Source organism: Pelophylax lessonae, assembly GCF_965119305.1.
Source record: "Pelophylax lessonae genome assembly, chromosome: 1".
In the NCBI taxonomy this organism is placed as follows: domain Eukaryota; kingdom Metazoa; phylum Chordata; class Amphibia; order Anura; family Ranidae; genus Pelophylax; species Pelophylax lessonae.
Window position 1 is genome coordinate 162,217,882 of NC_138768.1, and position 23,244 is coordinate 162,241,125.

General features: G+C 47.0%; 1 protein-coding gene across 1 annotated transcript in view; it reads right to left on the reverse strand.

Moving 5' to 3' along the window:
* SKIC3 (SKI3 subunit of superkiller complex) overlaps window positions 1-23,244 on the reverse strand; it is a 249,004-nt gene that overhangs the window by 29,124 nt on the left and 196,636 nt on the right. The window contains exon 39 of the mRNA XM_082272834.1: window positions 15,523-15,650. Coding sequence (XP_082128960.1) covers window positions 15,523-15,650 — 128 coding nt within the window. The remainder of the gene's footprint in view (window positions 1-15,522; window positions 15,651-23,244) is intronic.

Here is a 23,244-nt window from a genome sequence, read left to right on the forward strand (position 1 = left end):
AGCACCGCCAATTCAGATACTCTGCGAGCAGAGGTAATAGCCACCAAAAAAGGTTACCTTCTGTAACAGTGTAAGCAGAGGAATCTCCCTATTGTTCTCAAAGGGAGGTTTTTGAAGAACAGATAGTACCTAAGGCCAACCGCTGTTCAACCCCTCTTTGGAGAAATGCCAAAATCCTAGCCACCGGAAAAAAAGGGAGGATGCACCTTCAGCAATTCACACCATGAGATGTACGATTTCCACGTACGATGATAGATCTTCCTGGAGGTAGATTTTCCAGCCTTCAACAGTGTAGGAATCATTGAGTCAGAAAGACCCCTGTCTTTCAACACCTGGCTTTTAACAGCCTAGCCAGTAAAGCCAGTGACTGTAAAGCAGGATGGAAGATCGGCCCTTGAGACAGCAGATCTTCCCTGAGAGGAAATCTCCAAGGAGCATCGGCGACCAACCTTACCAGATCTGCGTACCAAGACCAGTGAGGCCAGTCTGGGGCCACCAGAATGACCAGAATCCCTTCCACCTCCATTCTGCGCAGAATCAGCGGCAGGAGCTTCAGCAGAGGGAACACATAAATCAGCCGATACTGACCCCATGGAGCCACCAGAGTGTCTGTGGCGTCAACCAGAGGATCCCGAGACCTGGCTACAAACCTCTGTACATTCTTGTTGAGTCGAGAGGCTAACAGGTCGACGTCGGGTGTCATCCACCGGACACAAAGCATGCCTGCCAGTTCTCCACTCCTGGGATATGCATGGCGGAAAGGGCTGGAACAAAATTTTCTGCCCATTTCAGGATCTCGGCCACCTCCTGGTCCGCCAGGACACTCTTGGTGCTCCTGGGCCCATTTGTCCTGAATCAAGGAGGTCCATGGTTCCAGACAGGAAACAAAGACGTCCCCCCATCCCAGGTACGGGTGAGGGCATCCACTGATCCAATCAGTACATCCACCAGCGCCCTTGCATGTGCATGTGCAGTAAAAAAGGAATCATCCTCACTGCAGAGCACCCGAAGTGTGTGGAAGTAGACCCAATAAAGTCGCTTACCAACGACATCGGGTAGGTGCCACTCCGGACAGACTACCTCTCCACTCGAGGTGGGGGTGCTGACGGTCAAGGGGTAGGCTGTGACTAAGGCCAAACCAGGTCGTGAGCGTCCCAGTGAGGTGTTTCACTCGCGAATCAGCCCCCATCCATTGGGGCTCTGTCGTGGCGAGGCCTAGCGCAGGGCTATAACCTGCACACGCTCGCTGCCCGCGCTGGGAGACCTTAAGGATCTAGCATATCCCGTCCAAAACTCAAGCCGGCTGTTGATTGCAGTTCTCCCAGGAACATAACTAGCTAAAAAATTTAATTTTTAACAAAGGTTCCCTTTAAAATAAAAAAGACAAGCTAAGACTGAAGTCCCAGCCGGGAACTAGGTTCTTCTCCTAATGTAGGCAGAAAAACTGAAGCCTATAGCAGAGTGTGTGGGTGCATACCTGCAGGGACGGCCCAATAGGCGTGGTAAAGCTTTTTCCTACCTAGTGTTCTACTCCTGTATTGGGCAGCATAACCCAATGGTCAAGATTCATATGGAGCTGCGCCTGTCAATGAACGATAGAGAAATAGAATATTACATAGGACCAATAAAAAAAAAAAAACAAATAATATTTTTAATACAGAAATGTTGGCTTACTGAAAAGCATGTCCATGTACAGTATAGTATGCACTCAATACCTGGCCAGGACTCCTTTTGCATGAATTACTGCATCACTGCGGCGCGGCATGGAGGCGATCAGCCTGTGGCACTGCTGAGGTGTTGTGAAAGCCCAGGTTGCTTTGATAGCAGCCCTCAGCTCGTCTGCATTTTTGGGTCTGGCGTCTCATCTTCCTCTTAACAATACCCCACAGATTCTCTATGGGGTTTAGGTCAGGCAAGTTTGCTGGCTAATCAAGCACAGTGATAGCATGATCATTAAACCAGGTATTGGTTCTTTTGGCAGTGTGGGCAGGTGCCAAGTCCTGCTAAAAAATAAAATCAGCATCTCCATAAAGCTGGTCAGCAGAGGCAAGCATGAAGTGCTCTAGAATCTTTGTAGAGGGCTGCGTTGACTTTGGACTTGATTAAAACACAGTGGACAAACACCAGCAGATGACATGGCTCCCCAAATCCTCCCTGAGGACTGGACCTCATGCAACTTGTATTCTGGGCCTCTCCAATCTTCCTCCAGACTCTGGGACCTTGATTTCCAATTCAAATGCAACATTTACTTTCATCCAAAACGTGGACTTTTGACCACTGAGCAACAGTCCAGTCCTTTTTCTCCTTAGCCCAGGTAAGATGATTCTGACGTCGTCTCTGGTTCAGGAGTGGCTTGACACATAGCATACGACAGTTGTAGCCCGCGTCCTGGATACGTCTATTTGTAGGGGCTCTTGAAGAGCTGACCCCAGCTGTAGTCCACCCCTTGTGAATCTCTCCCAAATTATTGAATTGCCTCTGCTTCACAATCCTCTCAAGGCTGCGGTTATCACTGTTGCTTGTGCACCTTTTTCTACCAAACTTTTTCCTTCCACTCAACTTTCCATTCATATGCTTGGATACAGCAGTCTTCCCTATGATTGTGCAACTTACTGAATCAGACTGAGAGACCATTTAAAGGCGCAGGAAACCTTTACAGGTGTTTTCAATTATTTAGCTCATTAGAGTTCGACACCATGAGTCTACAATATTGAACCTTTTTCACAATATTCTAATTTTCTGAAATACTGAATATCGAGTTTTCACCAGCTGTAAGCCATTAACATCAAAATTTAAGAAAAGAAATGCTTGATATATATTTGGACACAGGCATAATTTTAGTTTCAGGTATTTACCAAAACATATTGAAGGTATAGTTATAGAATGGATATGGGCTGAAAGTGAACACTCTCAGGTTTAATTTGAGGGTATGTCATCCAAATTGGAGGAAGGGTTTAGGGAGTACAGCTCCTAAGAATAGCCACCCCCCTTTTTAAAGGAACCAAAAGTAATTGGACAATTGAATCAAAAGCTGTTTCAAGGCCAGGTGTGGACTACTCCTTCGTTATTTCTTCATCAATTAAGCAGGTAAAAGGTCTGGAGTTGATTCTAAGTGTGGTATTTGCATTTGGAATCTGTTGCTGTGAACCTACATCATGCGTTCAAAGGAGCTGTCAATGCAAGTTAAACAAGCCATTGTAAGGCTTCAAAAACTAAACAAATCCATCAGAGAGAGATAGCAGCAACATTAGGAGTGGCCAAATCCACAGTTTGGTACATTCTGAGGAAAGAAGAACGCACTGGTGAGCTCAGCAACATAAAAAAGGCCTGGATGTCCACGGAAAACAACAGAGGTAGATAATCACTGGATCCTCTCTATGGTAAAGATTAAACCTTTCACAACATCCAGACAAGTGAAGGACACTCTCCAGGAGGTGGGCCCATCATTGTCAAAGTCTACAATCAAGAGAAGACTTCACAAGAGCAAATACAGAGGGTTCACCACAAGGTGCAAACCATTCATAAGCCTAAAGAATAGAAAAAACAGATTGGACTTTGCCAAAAAACATCTAAAAAAGCCAGACCAGTTCTGGAAAAGCATTCTTTGGATGGATGAAACTAAGAATAATCTGTTCCAGATGGGAAGAAAAAAGTGTGGAGGAGTGGCACTGGGTCATTGGTGTTTATTGATGATGTGACAGAAGACAGAAGCAGACGGATGAATTCTGCAGTGTTTAGAGATATACTGTCAGCCCAGATTCAGCCAAATGCATCAAAGTTCACAGTACAGATGGACAATGATCCAAAACATACTGCAAAAGAAACCCAGGAGCTTTTAAAGGATAAGAAGTGGAATATTCTTCAATGGCCAAAACAATCACCCAATCTCAACCCAAGTGAGCATGCATTTCACTTGCTGAAGCCAAAACTAAAGGCAGAAAGACCCACAAACAGAGAACAACTGAAGACCGCTGCAGTTAGAGCCTGGCAAAGCATTAGAAAGGAGGAAACCCAGTCTTTGGTACTGCCCATGGGTTCCAGACTTAAGGCAGTTATTGACAATAAAGGATTCTCAATAAAATATTAAAAATAAACATTTTATGATTATATTAATTTGTCCAATTACATTTGAGCCCCTGAAAATGGGGGGGACTGTGTATAAAAATGGTTGCAGTTCCTAAAATTTGTACTTGATAGTTATGTTCCACCTCTTGAATTAAAGCTGAAAGTCTGAACTTCAAATTCATTTGGATTGTTTTGTTTTAATTTTATTCTGGTGGCATACAGAGCCAAAAGTATCAAAATTGTGTCCAAATATATATGGACCTAACTGTATATCACTCTCTGTGTAATGAATCTATATATTATATAAGTTTCACTTTTAAACTGAATTAGTGAAATAAATTAACTTTTTGATGATATTCTAACTTTCTGAGATGCACCTGTTTATAAACCAGCTTTTTATAACTTACATCCATAGAGGACAAACATGCATTTATGGGTGCATGGCCTTTCCCCCCTGATGATTTGGTAACTTTTTGTGCCAGTGGCACCAATGTTTCACCCCTGTAACACCATTCTGAAGGAACTCTCTGATAAAATACTTTTTGACCAACTTTAGTTCATGACAGAAGTGCCACTGCTGAGCAGACTGCCCACGTGAGCATGTAATGGCTTCCAGGAATAGTGTCACCCCAGCAAATCTGTTCTCTATGTTGAATGAGGGTCCCTATACGCAAAGACCATTTGCTGACTACAGGAATCCACTTAAAAGCTTTTTCAGATGTCGGCTAACAGTCAGCAAACTGTCATTGAGTATTGAATCAGCGTTTACATTAGAAAGGGACTGTCTCTATGACAAATATTGTACAAAATGCCTTCAAGAGAAAATAAAAGCAGGAAAGTTCAGGTAGGAAAAGGGCCAGTGACAAGATACTGGTGAGTTGAACCCATTACCGGCTCAATATGTAGAATAATAAATAAGCACTGTTCATGTTCAAACTGAAGAATACCAATCAAATTTCATTTAACTGTTGTTAGATGATAAAATCATTAAACGTCATAGGAGGCTCCAGGAGGATGCATTTTGGACATCAATACTGCTCTTTGCACTGGCTTGCTATATAAGCCCATTAGTGTTAAATTTTCTCATTTTCATTTAACTGGCTCTGATGCACAGTACGATAGCAGTAGCTGAATCTTACCATTTCATTATCAGTAGTGTTAAGCCTTCCCAAAAAGCAAATAAGCTGCTATAAAAGACAGTGGGAGCATCAGACAGTTTATAATTTATGCAGACGTCACATTGTGTGAGATTAACAAGTATATCTTCACATTAGGCCATTACAATACATCACTGCTGGCAGATTCTCTACACTGTAAGCTACATCATGGACAAGGAGCCCATTAACCCGCCTGCAATAATAATAAGAATGGCCACCACATTTCAGAGATGGAATCATTGTAAATTTAACTGTACTACAGTAAAACCTTGGTTTGAGAGTAACTTGGTTTAAGAGCGCTTTGCAAGACAAGCAAAATTTTCAAATAAATTTTGACTTGGTTTACAAGCGATGTCTTGATATACAAGTAGCCTCAAGTCACAGCTGATTATAAAAGAGAAGAGAGGCGCCTCTAAGTGTAGGAATATGGTTAAATTTAATGAAGGTACAACATTTAGCAACTCACATGGTTGATGATTGGAACAGGCACACCTAAGTATGCAGGCATCCAGGCTAAAGCTGTCCACATAGACCGTCCTCCTCACCGCCATCTACGTCATCCCTTCCATGCTGCCCCTCGCTTTCAGATCCCTTTACTGCAGGGTGGTCTTCCCGGTCAGGATTACAGACTGGCAGCCGGTGGTGCAGAAGATAGTCCATGGGTACAGCTTTACCCCGGATGCCTGCATACTTAGATGTGCCTGTTTTATTCATTAACCATGTGAGTTGCTAAATGTTGTACATTCATTAAATGGAACCATATTGCTACACTTAGAGGCGCCTCTCTTCTCTTTGATACTCTGTAGCTCCTACTGGATTTTGCTTCTAATCCCCTTGTGGAAGCGGCTATTTGTGGATGGACATTTTATGGTTATATAACCTATCGCAATGCTATAATCTTTTTATATGGACTATAAACTGAAGGACTTATGAATAAATGGTTGTGGAACGAATCATCCGAGTTTCCATTATTTCTTATGGGGAAATTTGCTTTGATATAAGAGTGCTTTGGATTACAAGCATGCTTCCGGAACGAATTATGCTCGCAATCCAAGGTTTTACTGTATATTTCATATTACTTTATATCACTTTTGTGGTTGGTCTCTCCAACAGCAGCTCTGTGAATCAGCGGCATATGAAGCAATAGATCCTAATTCCTGCTGCAGCAGCAACACTGATTTAAACTTACATTCAGACAAAAGGAAATTATGACTGCCAAACAAAAAAGGAGCTACTTATGCAAGCAAAAGCACAGCTGGCTCCCAAAAAAACCACCATCAATTTTCTAGATGAGAAACGGTTAATATAAAGGTACATATGAATTAAAATACAGATATCAAGACAAAATGATGTCAGATCTTATCAATGAATTCCAGGCAGATCTAAATAACACAAATTATTGCAGCTCTGCATTCATGAATACATCATTCATTAGGGGCCTATTCACATCAGAAACTGTGTTTTTGCATGCACAGGGACATGCATTTGAGGCATGTTTTTTATGCACACTTGCATGCATTCGTGGTGCATTTTTTAGTTTGTATCCACTTTAAGGACATTTATGTTTTCTCTTTCTTTGGACTTTTATGTGCATTATACTGTGTTGAAGTGCATTTACATGCATTTGGGTGTATTCTGTGCATCTGCATTGCAGAAAAATGCAGCTTGTATTTTTTTTTTCACTGAATGTAAAAACCTGGATTTTGGACTATGGAGTTGGACTGCAATCTGCATCTTGTGTGAAGGGGCCCCTTAGGCCCATTTCATATGGCTGTTCTGTCTGTCTGTTTTTCATCTGTCCTTTGACAGATAAAAAACAACAAGCAATGCATGTCTATGGGCAAACGGATGTAAACAGATGATCATCTGTTTACACCAACCACCATTTTTTTTTAAACGGATCATAGATCTAATTTTGTTCCGTTAAAAAAAGGGAAGCGTACCTAGCGCTGCACCTTGTACCTCTATGCACCGGTATGTTTTCGTACCTAAACGGATGTAAATGGACTAATGGCCTGTTTTTGCATTGGTTGTTGGGAGCCGCCACCCAATGCTGTCAGTGGGGAATTCCCCGTGTAAGGAGAATGTAAACAGCGGGGGGAGGGGCAGTGTTTACAGAGTGTGGGGAGTGTGTACACAGAGGCTCTGTCCCTTGCTGGCAGGGGGGGGAGTGTGTGCAAAAGGGATCTGTCCCTTGCTGGCGGGGGGGGGGAGCGAGTGTGCACACAGGGAATCTGTCACTTGCTGGCAGGGGGGGAGTGTGTACACAGGGAATCTGTCCCTTGCTGGCGGTGGGGGGGGGGGGGGGGGGGAGTGTGCACACAGGGGATCTGTAATGTATAGAGAGAAATAGCCGCACTCCAACTTGAAGGTCGACTACGACTAAGCGGACGTTTATCCGTGAAACGCGTCAACTACTATGCCTTCATCTCTTGTCTCTGACTGTATTATGGATACACTTTGAATTGATTTTATCTTTTGGATACGAATAAACAGATTTTATATTTTTCACCTTCAAGTTGGAGTGCGGCTATTTCTCTCTATACATTACAGTTGCCTGGACTGCGGATCCTTGCTGCACCTTAGTTTGATGGTTGGGATTACCTTATCACTGGAGCGGTTCTTTTGCCCTTTCTGCTGATCTAACACAGGGGATCTGAGGGAGTGTGCACACAGGGGATCTGTCACTTGCTGGCAGGGGGGAGTGTGCACACAGGGGATCTGTCACTTGCTGGCAGGGGGGAGTGTGCACACAGGGGATCTGTCACTTGCTGGCAGGGGGGGGGGGGAGTGTGCACACAGGGGATCGGTCACTTGCTGGCAGGGGGGAGTGTGTACACAGGGAATCTGTCCCTTGCTGGCAGGGGGGGGGTGTGCACACAGGGGATCTGTCACTTGCTGGCAGGGGGGAGTGTGCACACAGGGGATCTGTCACTTGCTGACAGGGGGGAGTGTGCACACAGGGGATCTGTCACTTGCTGGAAGGGGGGGGGGGGTGTGCACACAGGGGATCTGTCACTTGCTGGCAGGGGGGAGTGTGCACACGGGGAATCTGTCCCTTGCTGGTAGGGGGGGGGGGGAGTGTGCACACAGGGGATCTGTCACCTGCTGGCAGGGGGGAGTGTGTACACAGGGAATCTGTCCCTTGCTGGAAGGGGGGAGTGTGCACACAGGGGATCTGTCACTCGCTGGCAGGGGGGAGTGTGCACACAGGGGATCTGTCACTCGCTGGCAGGGGGGAGTGTGTACACAGGGAATCTGTCCCTTGCTAGCGGAGGGGGGGGGGGGGAGTGTGCACACAGGGGATCTGTCACTTGCTGGCAGGGGGGGAGTGTGTACATAGGGAATCTGTCACTTGCTGGCAGGGGGGAGGGTGCACACAGGGGATCTGTCACTTGCTGGCAGGGGGGAGTGTGCACACAGGGGATCTGTCACTTGCTGGCAGGGGGGAGTGTGCACACAGGGGATCTGTCACTTGCTGGCAGGGGGGGGGGGGGGAGTGTGCACACAGGGGATCGGTCACTTGCTGGCAGGGGGGAGTGTGTACACAGGGAATCTGTCCCTTGCTGGCAGGGGGGGGGGTGTGCACACAGGGGATCGGTCACTTGCTGGCAGGGGGGAGTGTGCACACAGGGGATCTGTCACTTGCTGACAGGGGGTAGTGTGCACACAGGGGATCTGTCACTTGCTGGAAGGGGGGGGTGTGCACACAGGGGATCTGTCACTTGCTGGCAGGGGGGAGTGTGCACACGGGGAATCTGTCCCTTGCTGGCAGGGGGGGGGGGGGAGTGTGCACACAGGTTATCTGTCACTCGCTGGCAGGGGGGAGTGTGTACACAGGGAATCTGTCCCTTGCTGGCAGGGGGAGTGTGCACACAGGGGATCTGTCACTTGCTGGCAGGGGGGAGTGTTTACACAGGGAATCTGTCCCTTGCTAGCGGAGGGGGGGGGGGGAGTGTGCACACAGGGGATCTGTCACTTGCTGGCAGGGGGGGGGAGTGTGTACATAGGGAATCTGTCACTTGCTGGCAGGGGGGAGGGTGCACACAGGGGATCTGTCACTTGCTGGCAGGGGGGAGTGTGCACACAGGGGATCTGTCACTTGCTGGCAGGGGGAGTGTGTACACAGGGGATCTGTCACTTGCTGGCAGGGGGGAGTGTGTACACAGGGGATCTGTCACTTGCTGGCAGGGGGGAGTGTGTACACAGGGGGTCTGTCACTTGCTGGCAGGGGGGGGGGGGGAGTGTACACACAGGGGATTTGTCACTTGCTGGCAGGGGGGAGTGTGTACACAGGCAATCTGTCCCTTGCTGGCAGGGGGGGGGGGGGGGTGTGCACACAGGGGATCTGTCACTTGCTGGCAGGGGGGCGGGGGGGGAGTGTGCACAGGGAATCTGTCCCTTGCTGGCGGGGGGGGGGGGGGAGTGTGCACACAGTGGATCTGTCACTTGCTGGCAGGGGGTGTGCACACAGGGGATCTGTCACTTGCTGGCAGGGGGGAGTGTGTACACAGGGAATCTGTCCCTTGCTGGTGAGGGGGGGGGGGGGAGTGTGCACACAGGGGATCTGTCACTTGCCGGCAGGGGGGGGGGGGGGGGAGTGTGCACACAGGGGATCTGTCACTTCCTGGCAGGGGGGAGTGTGTGCAAAAGGGATCTGTCCCTTGCTGGCAGGGTGGAGTGTGTGCACAGGGGATCTGTCCATTGCTGGCAGGGGGGAGTGTGTGCACAGGGGATCTGTCACTTGCTGGCCGGGGGGGGGGGGTGCACAGGGGATCTGTCCCTTGCTGGCAGGGGGGAGTGTGTGCACCGGGATTTGTCACTTGCTGGCAGGGGGGAGTGTGTACACCAGGGATCTGTCACTTGCTGGCAGAGGGGAGTGTGTACACAGGGGATCTGTCACTTGCTGGCAGGGGGGAGTGTGTACACAGGGGATCTGTCACCTGCTGGCAGGGGGGAGTGTGTACACAGGGGATCTGTCACCTGCTGGCATGGGGGAGCGTGCACACAGGGGATATGTCACTTGCCAGCAGCAAATAAGATCATCAGTTCTCCCTGCTTCTAAAATAAAGGGGCGCGGTCATCCCGTGACATCACCTGCCACCTCCAAATCAGTGCAGGTGAGTTCAGCTTTACATGAAATCTCATTTTTTGGTTAAAAATAACAAACATGTTATACTTGCCTGCTCTGTACAGCGGTTTTGCACAGAGCAGCCCAGATACTCCTTTTCTCGGGTCCCTCTTCCCTGCTCCTGGCCCTTCCCTCCTGTCGAGTGCCCACACAGCAAGCAGTTTGCTATGGGGGCACTCGAGCCGAGCCGCTGCTGTGTGTGTCCATTCAGGATGGAGCTGCAGCTTGGCCCCACCCCCCTCTCTCCTTATTGGGTCACTGACTTTGATTGACAGCAGCGGGAGCCAATGGCGCCTGCTGCTGTGTTTAAGCCAATCAGGAGGGAGAGTCCCGGACAGCCGAATCTCTCGTGCAACATCGCTGAATCGAGATGGGGCTCAGGTAAGTATTAGGGGAGCTGAGAGGGGCTGCTGCACACAGAAAGTTTTTTAATGCATTAAGATAAAAACCTTCTCTTTTAGAATCCCTTTAACCACTTGCCGACCAGCTGCCATAGTTTTCCTGCGGCAGGTCGGCTCTATTATGCGAAACGACGCACCTGTACATCGCGATAATTGGCCAGAGGAGGAGCCAATCAGTGGACGCGATGTATGCCGGCCACCCGCGATCGCTCACCATGGAGACAAAACGGTGGTCTGTAAACACGGCAGACCGCTGTTCTGTTATAGATGAACACAGGGATTCTGTATTTCTCCTATTTAGGAACACAGGTCTCTGTGTTCATCCAGTAAGTACAGCCCCCATACAGTTACAAAGCACTCCCTAGGAGCACACTTAACCCTCTGATCGCCCCTGGTGTTAACCCCTTCCCTGCCAGTTTCATTAGTACAGTGTATATTCTTAGCACTGATTACCGTATTAGTGTCACAGGTCACCTCAAAAGTCTAATTTAGGTGTCCGATCTGTCCGCCGTAATGTCACAGTCCCACTAAAAATTGCTGATCGCCGCCATTATTAGTAAAAAAAGAAACACAGCTGACCGTTCTTCTCTCTGACATGATCACAGAGCGCCTGTGATCCTGCTATATATAGGATCAAAAATCTCTGTGGTCATTTTACAAGTCCATCCCCCATACAGTTAGAAAACACTCCCCTAGGCTCACAGTTAACCCTATGATAAACCACTAGGTTAACCCCTTCTCTGTCAGTGTCATTATTACAGTAACAGTGAATATATAAAAAAAATTACATAAATCTTTCCCCTAGTTGCGATAACTTTTGCGCAAACCAATCAAAATACGCCTATTACGATTTTTTTTATCAAAAATATGTAGGAGAACACAAATTGGCCTAAAAGGATGAAAAATGTTGATTTTTTTTTTTTGGGAATGTTATATAGCAGAATGTGAAAAAAAAATATATATATATATATATATTTTTTTTTTCCTGAATCGTCGCTCTTTTTTTGTTTATAGCGCAAAAGATAAAAATCGCACAGGTGATCAAATACCACAAAAAGAAAGCTCTATTTGGGGGGGAAAAAAGGACATCAATATTATTTGGGTAAAGAGTCGCACGACCGCGCAATTTTCCTTTAAAGTAACGCAGTGCTGAATCGCAAAAAATGGCCTGATCATTAAGGGGGCAATTGCTTCTGGTCCAGAAGTGGTTAATTAAGATAATATTTTCTGAGTGTATTTATTACTTTGCTAAAATATTGTTTCCTTTAGTTATATAAATCTAATTAATGGATCTAATTGGAGCTTTAACAAAGTCTGATTGCCATAATGAATGCTAGGACTAACACTTTTACAATCTTGTCAATATGCACAATTATTTTTTTTTTCACAAACTTTTTTTTTTGTTTTATGCAAGAGACCCAGTCTAGCATTGCTTTATTATATTATTACTAATTAGGTGGTTAAAAGTGTCTTATGGGACAATGCTTAATATTTTTTTTATTATTTTTTATTATTAGATGTGACACATATCATGCTTTGAATGACCTCACATTACAAAATCAGATCTTTCTATGAACTGTTCTGCAATTATTTCCTTATTTAATCGTGATAACCAAAAAAGGAGTGATTTTCAGTAATTTCCTTAGCTTTCATCATACTGAGGGATTACCTTAGAGATCTGCTAGGTTCCCTAAAGAACACCATCTTCATTAAATCACATATTGCTTAGGTAAGAAGTACATTATACACTTCCTTCTTCTCAGTTACAAATATTTTGGAACAACTACTGAGCAGTATTTTGCACTTAAAGGATAAAAATAAAGAAAGAAGGGGGGTGAGTGCAGGAAATTAACTTTTTGCACATTCTCAGGTCTGTTTTGTTGCTGTGTTTTAGAAAGAGGGACAGAAAGGAGAAAAAAGAGAGAGAGAGATGTAGGACAGCATGGTATCCTGTGACAAGAGGTAACAGCTGCATGCAGAGCTAGTGACAAGTGACAGGTTGTAGCATTTTATTGTAAGATGCTAAATAAATAAAAATAACCTAATGGTTTAGTGCATTAGGTCCGGGAGGCATATTTTCCGCTGAATAAGATGTACCTTTGTGAGACAACCCAAGAACAACCCTCCAGGCTTTGCTGGGCCCAACATACGTGTTCCTAAAAAGACCACAGAGTATGCACTAACACAAACAGGGGACCTACAAAACAATATCTGTGGTTTTGGCAGACACTAATAATTGACAGCTAGAGGCGTTTTGCTCCCATTAGCATAATGTGAGCAGGCAGGACAAGCGGCTCCCTATCATCTATAGAGATCAGTTGACTCTGCATCATAACGATGGGGGATATCTACTAAGAGACTCTGATATGTCCTGTCTCCATGTATTTCCTCAAACCATAATTAGAGCATATTATCACACTGAGTGACGTCGCTTGGGAAGGCTTATTCACTAAAAATTGCAACCCAAGATTGGGCTGGATTAATACTATGCCTTTGATACTCATCCAAGTAGCCAGAATGCAGTGCCTTCTTTGATTGGTCTATACCAACAAGAGGATATACTCAGATAGAGGGGAAGAAAAAATCGTCACTACAACATATGGGGGACCTATATAAACTGGAGGAACAAAAACCTTAGATTGGTCTGTTCTACCAATCGTGTACTTACAAGAGATTCACGAACACAGGAGTCTATATGTTGTGCCTTTTAACAACACTATATACAGCAAGGTTGGTATAAGATGCCCACATAGTTTATAACTGAAATGTCGTCCACAATATATATATATCTCTATTGGATAACATAAATGTGCTTGAAGCGCTATATATATACACAAGTTCTAATCTATGTTTTTTATTGTATATATACATACTACAGAAATATCGGTATTGCTCTGTCTCTTTGGCCCTGATGAAGCCCGATGCGAAATGCGTTGGCTCATTGGGACCTTCAAACCGAATAACAACAGACTTCTCGCACCAACACCAGCTTGAAGCATGTATTAGCCCCCTACAAGGGGTAATTGTTATGTTTTGGTGAATATATGGGGGATTGCTTCTGTTGTCCAGGAATCCCTCATGTACCACATTATGTATTTTTATATGATCTAAATAAAATGTTAATTTTTTACTCAAATTGATCCTTGGTTTTCCTGTTTCAATTGGGCCCTAAAACCCATACTTTTTCTATCCTTGTGATTGTATTACCCGTATTTTGGGGTTTGGGCCAATTTCACGGTTATTTTTTTATTTATTTTTTTCTTCATTACCATAATGTGGTTGAACAACTCAGACATGAAATATGAGCAAAGCAAATCCCTCTATAAAGTGTACTTGTCTTAATTAAGAGCACTAAGTGTCATTTCTCTCTGTTGCTTCATTCCTCTGGGTTACTTCTGACAAGTTTTCCTGATACCTAGAGAAAAAAAGGTGACAGGGAAAGAGCTCCTGCACACAGCTTGTGATTGACAGCCTAAGGCTGGCCATACATGTTCAATTTCCTTGTACAATTTTCTGTTCAAGTTACCACAAACCACATAATATGAGGTCAAAGCTAAACAACACTTTCACTTGTACCCAATTAGGCAGGTCTTTGTACTACATAGTTGAAGGTCAATTTAAAGAAAATTTTACAGAAAATTGTATAATGTATGGCCAGCCTTAGCTCTGCTCCTGCGTGCTAAGTGAAGGAGGGTGTTATCCTTCCCTTCAATCAGCTCTCAGAGCTCTCCTCACTGAGTTCTGCAGAGTGTATCTTCAGCTCTCGAGAAGATAAGACTGCAGATAAATAGGTACATCTTGTGAAGGATTTGTTTCACCTCTGTGTATCACTGAAGATCAGTCACTTTACTGAGTATATGTAAGAGTTTACAACAATTTTAAAGGATAAGTTCACCTTTAAAAAAAATAAAATAAAAATAAATGCACATCTTTTTGCAGGTAAAAAAAAAAGTGCTTTTATTTTTTTTTTTCTTGGAGCCTGTAAAGCTTTACAAGTGCAATCAGTAGGTCACGGGTGCCATGCAGGACTCCTGCAGACTTGTCAGTGTATCTGCCTGCTTGTACCTTGTATGGGCAGGCAGATACACACTGACAGGAAGAGAGAATGAACTACCAGAGTACTCAACAGTGCTCTGGCGGTTCATTGAGTCTTACAAGCCAACAGCCACAAAGGCTTTCGGTACTTGTAGTTTGCCACTCACAGAACTCTGTGAATGAATGACATGGCTGGGCAGGCGGGGGCGCATCTTTTTCAAATCCTGCCAGCAAGTGGGGGAAGAAGATCCCCCACCTGCGGTGACTACAGGCACAAGAGAAGGCGGTGGCTGCAGGAGTTGGAACATGTTACATGTTGACAAAGATGAACTTATCCTTTAATGAAATAAACTCTGGGTCCCCAAAGTGATGCTTTTATGAATAAGACCAAGTCCTCCTGAGAGACCTGCTGAGAAAAACCTAGATGCTCAACTGTCTCCATCTTCATTACTTCACAATCACTAACCTGGAACAAGCATATACTGCAGATCCGGAAAGCTACAACACCTGGCCTTCCAAATACAAAAGCTACGGATTTAGTATGACAGCCAGGCATCTCGCAATATCAGTAAGAGGACAGTAATAGCAATCTACATACAGTAATCCTCTAAGCTAACTTGCTGAAAGCATTCACCTTTATTGATATATTACAATATGGTTAGGAGGCATTGGTTTTGAGTTTTAACCAAAACTTTGAGAGAGCTGAACAAAGAGGTGTTCGAGTATTACTCACCGTGACCCCTTAGTGCAGAACTGGAGAAGTCCCTGGAGCAGAATGGCCAATGGGCATGATGTCATCTTCAAGGCTTCACTAGTGGCCTCTTGCAGAAGAGCGGGCCAGCGAGTGTCCGGAATCTTTGCCTGAATTAAGCAATATTTCAAGGAAAATGTTCACAGTACATTACTTATCGATTTTCTTCAACACAAAAGCAGTTAAAATCAATGTAGACAGAAAAACTGACACCAGCTGCATGTATAAAGAGGAAAATGCACTTGCTGCCAGCCATTCTCAAGTTTTACTGCATTAAGGGAACCCTACTGGTATCTTATCAACGTCAAGTGAGGTAATTTGATAATATATCATTATTTGGCCTAAATGCAATAAAAAAAAAAAAAACTGGATTTTTGACTTACTGTAAAATCCTTTTCTCTTAAGTTGATTGACGGACGCAGTTCTCTCTGATTCATATCAGTAGGGTAATACTGCCCCCTACAGGAGTAGGGCACTAGGCAGAAAAAAGTTCTGGCTACACCTATGGGCAGTCCCGGAGGGTACAACCTCTCTCTTCCTGCATAGGATGCCAGTTTTGTATCAAAGCAGTGTCAGAAAGTAATACCAACCCAACTCAAAATAGAGTGGCGGGTACTGCGTCTGTCAATGAACTTAAGAGAAAAGGATTTTACGGTAAAATCTCTGATTCATATCATTAGGGACTTCCCAAAGCAGTGCCATAAAATGAAGGGTGGGAACAGCGGAAAAGAACAAGTCCCCAAGGCCAAACATAGCCAACCAGGCAACATAGGACTCATCAGAACAAAAGAGGAGGCCCACCTGAAAACAAACAGTAAACACCCTCAAGGCAGGCCAAAAGCCCTCCAAACAGCAGCCAGCAAAAAACCTTGTGGCCGAAAAGAGGCATCTGCAGATGCCAGCACATCCACCATATAAAAAGTGGCAAAGGTGTGAACAAACGACCAGGTAGTTGTCTTGCAACCTGAAGCACAGATGCCTGTATGACAAAAAGCCCAGGAAGCACTAGGCACCCAAACAGAAGGCGCCGAAACAGGGAAAGGTAGAACCTGACCCATAAATAAAGAAGCCTGCACCACCGACTGTCCGATCCACCTGGAAATAGTCGCAGCAGACACAGGAAGCCCTGTCTTTGGGCCATCAGTGAGCACAGAGAGCGAACCTGACTACGGGAAGACTCAGTCGCACAGTACCCCTCGAGTGACCGAACTCCATTCAGAGTATGCGGCGCACCTTCCGTAGGATGAGGGGGCTTAGGACACAAGATGGCAACACAATGACCTCGTGCAAGTGAACACTAGAAACCACCTTCAGAGGAAAGGACGGATCCGGACAAAGTACCACCTGGTCCCATGAACCAACATATAGGGAGAACGAAAGGACAATGTCACCAGTGCCGACACCCTGCGTGCAGAGTGACCGCAACCAAGAAGGCCACCTTCTGCAATAAGGTAAGCAGGGGATACCCTTGATACTCAAAAAAGGAGGGTCTGGAAGAACCAACTGCACCAAGCAAGGTCCCCAGTTGGCAACGGAGGTCTCACCGGAAGAACCAAGTGTCGCACCCCCTGGAAAAAGTTACGCACCAGGGAAGGGGCGGCCAACGGCCTGTGGAATAAAAATTACCAAAGCCGAAACCTGACCCTTGACAGTACTCAAGGCCAACTTTTGATCAACCCCACCGAGCGAGGGGGAGCCCAAGAAGACTCACACCACGCAATACACGACTTTCTCATATGATGAAAAAAAAAATCATCATAGAAGACGCTTCCCACGCTTTACATGGGGTGGGAATCACCGAAGCAGACAACCGTCCTTTGGCACCTAGCTTACAACAGCCAAGCCCGCAAGCCGGGCCGGCAAGCCAGCGACTGTAAAGCCGGACGGGAGATCGGCCCCGGAGATAAGAAACCCTCCCTGAGAGGAAGCCTCCAAGGAGCGTCAGCGGCAAGCCTGACCAGGCTGGCGTACCAAGCTCGGCGAAGCCAGTCCGGAGCCACGAGAATGACGGAAATCCCTTCCGCCTCGATCCTGCGAATGATTCTTAGCAGCAATTGGAGAGGAGGAAAGGCAGACAGCAGCTGACACTGACCTCGGCCCATCCGTAAGCACTCTCTCACGACCCTGCCGGCATCAGCCTTGCACAGGTGACCACGTCAAACTTCTCAGCATCGTACATGTTGAAACTAGCGAATGTTCTTGCCTATGACAGAAACCATGGTGCCACCATTGCACCCGCCAGAGGGTCCCGGGAGCAGGCCACGACCTCTGCACTACCCTGTAGATGCGATGCCAACAGGACCACGTCCGGAGTGCCCCCAAACGAAGGCACAACTGCTGGAACAACTCCAGGAGAAGGGACCATTGCCCTTCATCCAGGGCCTGTCAACTGAGGCAAATCACCTACCAATTGTGTATTTTCCCCACCTGGAAAGGGAACAGCGGAAAGATGCTCTGCCCAATGAGAGTCATCACTTCCAAGGCCGCAAGGACACATTTGGTGCCCCCTTGGTGAATGACACAAGCCATGGTCGCGGCGTAGTCAATTAAAAGTACACCGGACAGCTGCAGGTGCCCGATCCAGTGAACTAATCAAAGCTGGATTGCTCTCAGCCCCAGGACAATAAGCGGTAACCTGGATCCTCCAGGGACCATACTCCCGAAGCAGAGAACCTGCCGAGGACTCCTCCCCACCCGGACAAGCTTACATCCGTGGTGACAATTGTCCAGTAGACGGGGAGAAAGGATTACAGCGCACGGCTCCCCGGGCACCCGGCCCAGTCAGATTCGCAAGTCCAGAGAGTTTGGATTCCAGTCGCCTTTGAGAAGAATTGACTCCTGGGGGATCCCCAAGAGGGATTGAGCGAAAGGGACCGTCTTGAAAAAAACAACACCATCAGTCCCAGAACTTGCATGCAGGTCCAAAGAGAAGACCATGTGCGGGACAGCAAAAGTCGACCGCAGTCTAAAGTTCCAAGAGTTTTGACCCAGGAGGGAGAAACACCCTGACTCAGGCTCGGAAAGTCCAGTCTCATGGAAGGGACCAGGGATGATTTCTGAAGGTTCAAAACCCACCTGAACTCCACCAGAGTTCTCACGGTGACAACCAACTTTGTTGTCAGCACCGTAGGGGACTCCAAACGGAGAAGCAGAGAGGCCAGGAAACCAGGACCGATACACCCCGCTGCCACAACAGCGCCAGGACCAGATCCAACACCTTTGTGAAGACCCTAGCAGCACAAGTGAGACCAAAGGGTAACGCCACAAACCAAGAGATCCTTCCCTATGGTAAAAAAAAGGGGGAACCCGTAGCTGTCCAGAACATAACGGGATGTGAAGGTAGGCAGCTTGATGTCTATGGAGGCCAGGAAGCCCTTTGATGTAGAGAAGCCACCATCGTGCGAACCAAACCCAACTTGAATTTGTGATCTGCACGGAACCATCAAAGGACCAGTGGGTCCAACTTGTTGCACCAGAGCGCATGTAAGCGATCCGGAGACAGCCATACATTGGAAGGGAAAAACCTTACCGGAAATAAACGGATCTTGCAACTGGACCGCATGACCTCCTGAACCCAGTAGCCTGGGATCCGGGCCAGCCGCAGGTCCTCGACCGACAAGACCTTCCCCAACCCCACAGATGGGAGAGAAAGCATCTTCAGGCCGAGTAGGAAAAAAACAATCTCATGAACGCCAGACCAGGGTCATCTGGAACCCACGCGGAAGTCTGAAAGGACTTCGCCACATCGACTGTCCCCGAGGGACGAAGAAACTGTTTGTGAGCCGAAAGGGAGGAACCCCGACTGCGACGAAGGCCCTCACCCTTGACAACCTGTGGAAGAAAACACTCTGCCCCCCACGGACTCTTACATAATGTTATCCAGGGCAGCGCCAAACAGGCGATCCACTTGAAAAGGGAGATCCATTAAGACCTTCTTAGAAGATTGATCCGCAGACCAACACTCCGGTCAAGTAGACTCTGGTCAACCACCGCCGAAAACGACAAGGTGACTATACAAGGAAGCCTTGACCAGCGTGGCATCGCAAACAAAATGCAACCCCTGTGCCAGCTGGTTCAACAGCTCCCTCAGGGCAAGAGGGACATCCCCCACACAAGACACGGCGTTGGGACTCCGCCCATCAGGCAGAGTCTGCGTAGCAAGTGCAAACAAACACTGTTCCCAGTGCAGCTACGCCAGAGAGCACAGAGCACAGGGCACAGCCCGCGCCATCCTATCCCCCAAGTCCTTAAAGGATGGGGATTCCTCCACCAGAACAATGGTAGTCCCATTCAGCTAGAGACCATACGTCTGTACCAGACACTCCCCCAAAAGGGCAACGTCTAACGGCCGCTTAGACACCCAGGGGAACGTCTCAGACGGTCCCCTCCTACATGAGCAGCCAGCAAAAAGAGCAGCTCCAGATGGCATGTGAGTGCCAGATGCCACCTGCGCCCTAGGCGCAGCCGCCGCTGCGACCCCCAAATTACAGGGTGCCACGCACCAAAAACAGCCAGTGCATCCACCAGCGCCTGTGGCAGCAGGGGAGGTAGAAATGTCATCCTTATCATTCGAGGAGACAGGGCGCGAGGTAACAGGCCCACGTCTGCTGCGGCTGAGCCAGACTCAGACTCCGAGACATCAGATGAGGCAGGGGTAGGTGGAGAAACGTTTTAGCGTACCTACCACCTTCACCCGGCCCAATGCGTCCCAAACTGCCGAAAAGGCATCAACGGACAGTGGAGATCCGGAAGACCCTGAGACCTCCATGAGGGGGTCAGGTGGGAAAAAATGGCCTGCAGGGTCCATACTTAACCTGAGGAACCCGCCAGCAAATTAAAAAAAAAAAAAAAAATGAAAAAATTACATTTTTTTTTAAAAAAGGCTCCACAGCGTTACAGCGCCCCCCGGAGGTCAGGCACGCGCTAAGGGACCCCACAGAGAGGGAGAGACTACCCTCAAGACTCACTGTCCTTCAGGCACTCCCACCGGGCTTCATAGCAAAATGTCCAAAGAAGCAGACAGAGGCTACAACAAAATGGCGGCCCCGCAGGAGAATCGCGGTAATCGGGACCCACAGGGGGACCACCCAAACGCCCATCCACACCAGAAAAACCCCACCAAGGCAGCCCCCCGCACGATTGTTGAGCACCTCGGACAGCGCACTCCCCTGGCTCCCCATGTGGCCTGCACACTAGGCCCCAGGCTCAGCTAGGCCCAAACAATCCCCCACGTGGGGGGGGGGGGGGGGTTCACAACAGGATAGAGGGAAACCCAGGAGTGTGAGGGTCCGAACGTCCCAGGGAGAGGGCCGCGTACACCCCAAAATCCGCCAGGGAAGGGAGGATGGGGATGACATTTACCCACCATACCGGGAACACAGGCGGGCGCCATCTCTTGACAGGACCCCACGCCACCGGAGTAGGGGGCTGTCGGCCAAATAGGAACGCTGCGACATCAGCCTTGACCCTGTCGTGTGCGTCCTGGTGAGGCGTTTAACTCGTGGGGCCAGTCCCTGTCCAGTGGGACTATGTCGCGGCCGACCCAGCGCCGAGCTAAGGTCTGCATGCGCTCGATGGCCAGACTGGGGTGACCACTGGATATGGGGGTCCAGTCTGTCGCCCAGCCCGGCATAATTGCTTGAAGATCTCACAGGAAAAACGATCCGGAGAAAAAAAGGCTAGCTAAAAAAATCTACATAAAAAAATACTTTATATGCCAGGACCAGAGATCCCAGCAATGAACTAGATCCTTACTCCTGACTAGGCAGAAAAAAACTGACATCCTATGCAGGAAGAGAGAGGGTGTACCCCCGGGGACTGCCCATAGGCGTAGCCAGAACTTTTTTCTGCCTAGTGTCCTACTCCTGTAGGGGGCAGTATTACCCTACCGATATGAATCAGACAGAACTGCGTCCGTCAATGAACGATCGAGAAAAACAAAAAATTACAGATCAGTATGGATGATTCCTTTTTTATGATGCTTAAGAGTTTTCATTGGCTCTGAAATGTTTCACCTGACCTCCACATGTATTATATTTTTTGGCTGAAATACAAGCAAATACCTAAAGAATTTATGTGTTCTCCTTAAAGCTGAGCTCCAGCCTTCCCTTCAGTCTTGTGCAGTTGTTCAGGCTCAGTACATGTCTCACAGTGTGCATTAAAAGCTGCAGCAAGTCACATAGAGGCTGCTCATCTCCTGGCAGAAGGATGCCCTTTCCTCCAAGCTTTACTATTCCTCGCCCCCTTTCATTAACTGGATTGCAGTGCTTTCAATAAGGGAGGATCAGCATCTCATGTGAGCATTTCTAAGGGCAGTCTGCATGCAAATATAGCATGTCTAGGAATGCCGCTCCTCCAGACTGACATATCCCATGAAGTGATTTTAATATTCGCACAACTCCTCCCACAGGTTGCATCAGGGCTGCGGGCTCTTGAGAGGAGTAATGTGGAAGGGTGCTGTGATGTTTTTGGGAAGCTATGTACAGCTCTCTGCCAACCCCTCCCACCAGCCATGATGTGCCTGCATTACAGAGAGAAGCACAGAGACCCATTTAAAATATCACTGGATCCAAAATAAGCTATATCATTTGAAATGAAAGTTTTTTCTTTTTTTAAATGCCATTAGCATGTTAATGATGGGGGAAAGGAAGAATCACAGAAGGAAAAATATAACTAGATTAAATAACAACTTTAAGCCAACAAAAAATAGTGTAGGCAACAAGAGGCTGGTTTACAAGTATTGTGCAGCCACAATTCATTTTATTTATTTTTTTTAACTTTAGTATGTTGCTGTTAGCACTTGAGCCCCGGTTCACACTTGTGCGTGTGCGGGGTTCGCATGTAATGTCGGAGCGCACTGCTCCGACATTACATGCGATCGGCTGTGCGGTGCGAGTTTAGCCATACAGTTTGTATGGCTAAATTCGCACCGCAGCCGCACCAAACACGCACAGGGACCCTTTTTTCTAGCCGCATCAGGATCGGATCGCACAGCGGTTCACACTTGTGCGATCCGATCCTGTGCGAACTGCACGATCGCACTGCGATATGCGATCAAACTGGAGGTGTCGTTAAGATTACATTGACACCCCCAGCGTATCGCATATGGCAGTGTGAACTGCCGGGGGTGCGTGTGCGATGTGGGAACAGGCTGCGGATTCGCAGCCTTCCCACACTCGCATAAGTGTGAACCAGCTCTGAAAGGTTACCTGGGTGTGATCTGTGACCAAGCTCAGGTGACCCATAAATACCATTAGTCTCTTTGTACTTCCACATCTAGGACATAAAAATATGTGAAAAAGCAACTTAACCTAAATAAAGGGAGATCTCTCAATTGACATCCCATGGACCAAAGGCTAGAGGAATTGTTCTTTGTTCTTTGAAAGGCACAATACACAAATTTAAGTTGTGGTTTATTCTGGTAAAAACAGTAACTGCTTTAAACAGGATTTTAAAAAAGGAGTGCAATTTTCCACTCCTGTATACTGCACTGTACTGATCTGCACAAAGACGGGTGCTGGCTGTCAAAATAAAATCACTGGCACGTCCGATGTGACCAATCACGCAATAACTATATTTACTTTGAATACCCAATTGTGTGCAAGGAGAGTAAAAAAATCAATTTGATTGTTTTTCCTAGAACAGGACTGGTTTCTAGAAGTAAAACAAAACTTCACCTTATTCACAGTCTGTATTTAGCAACTC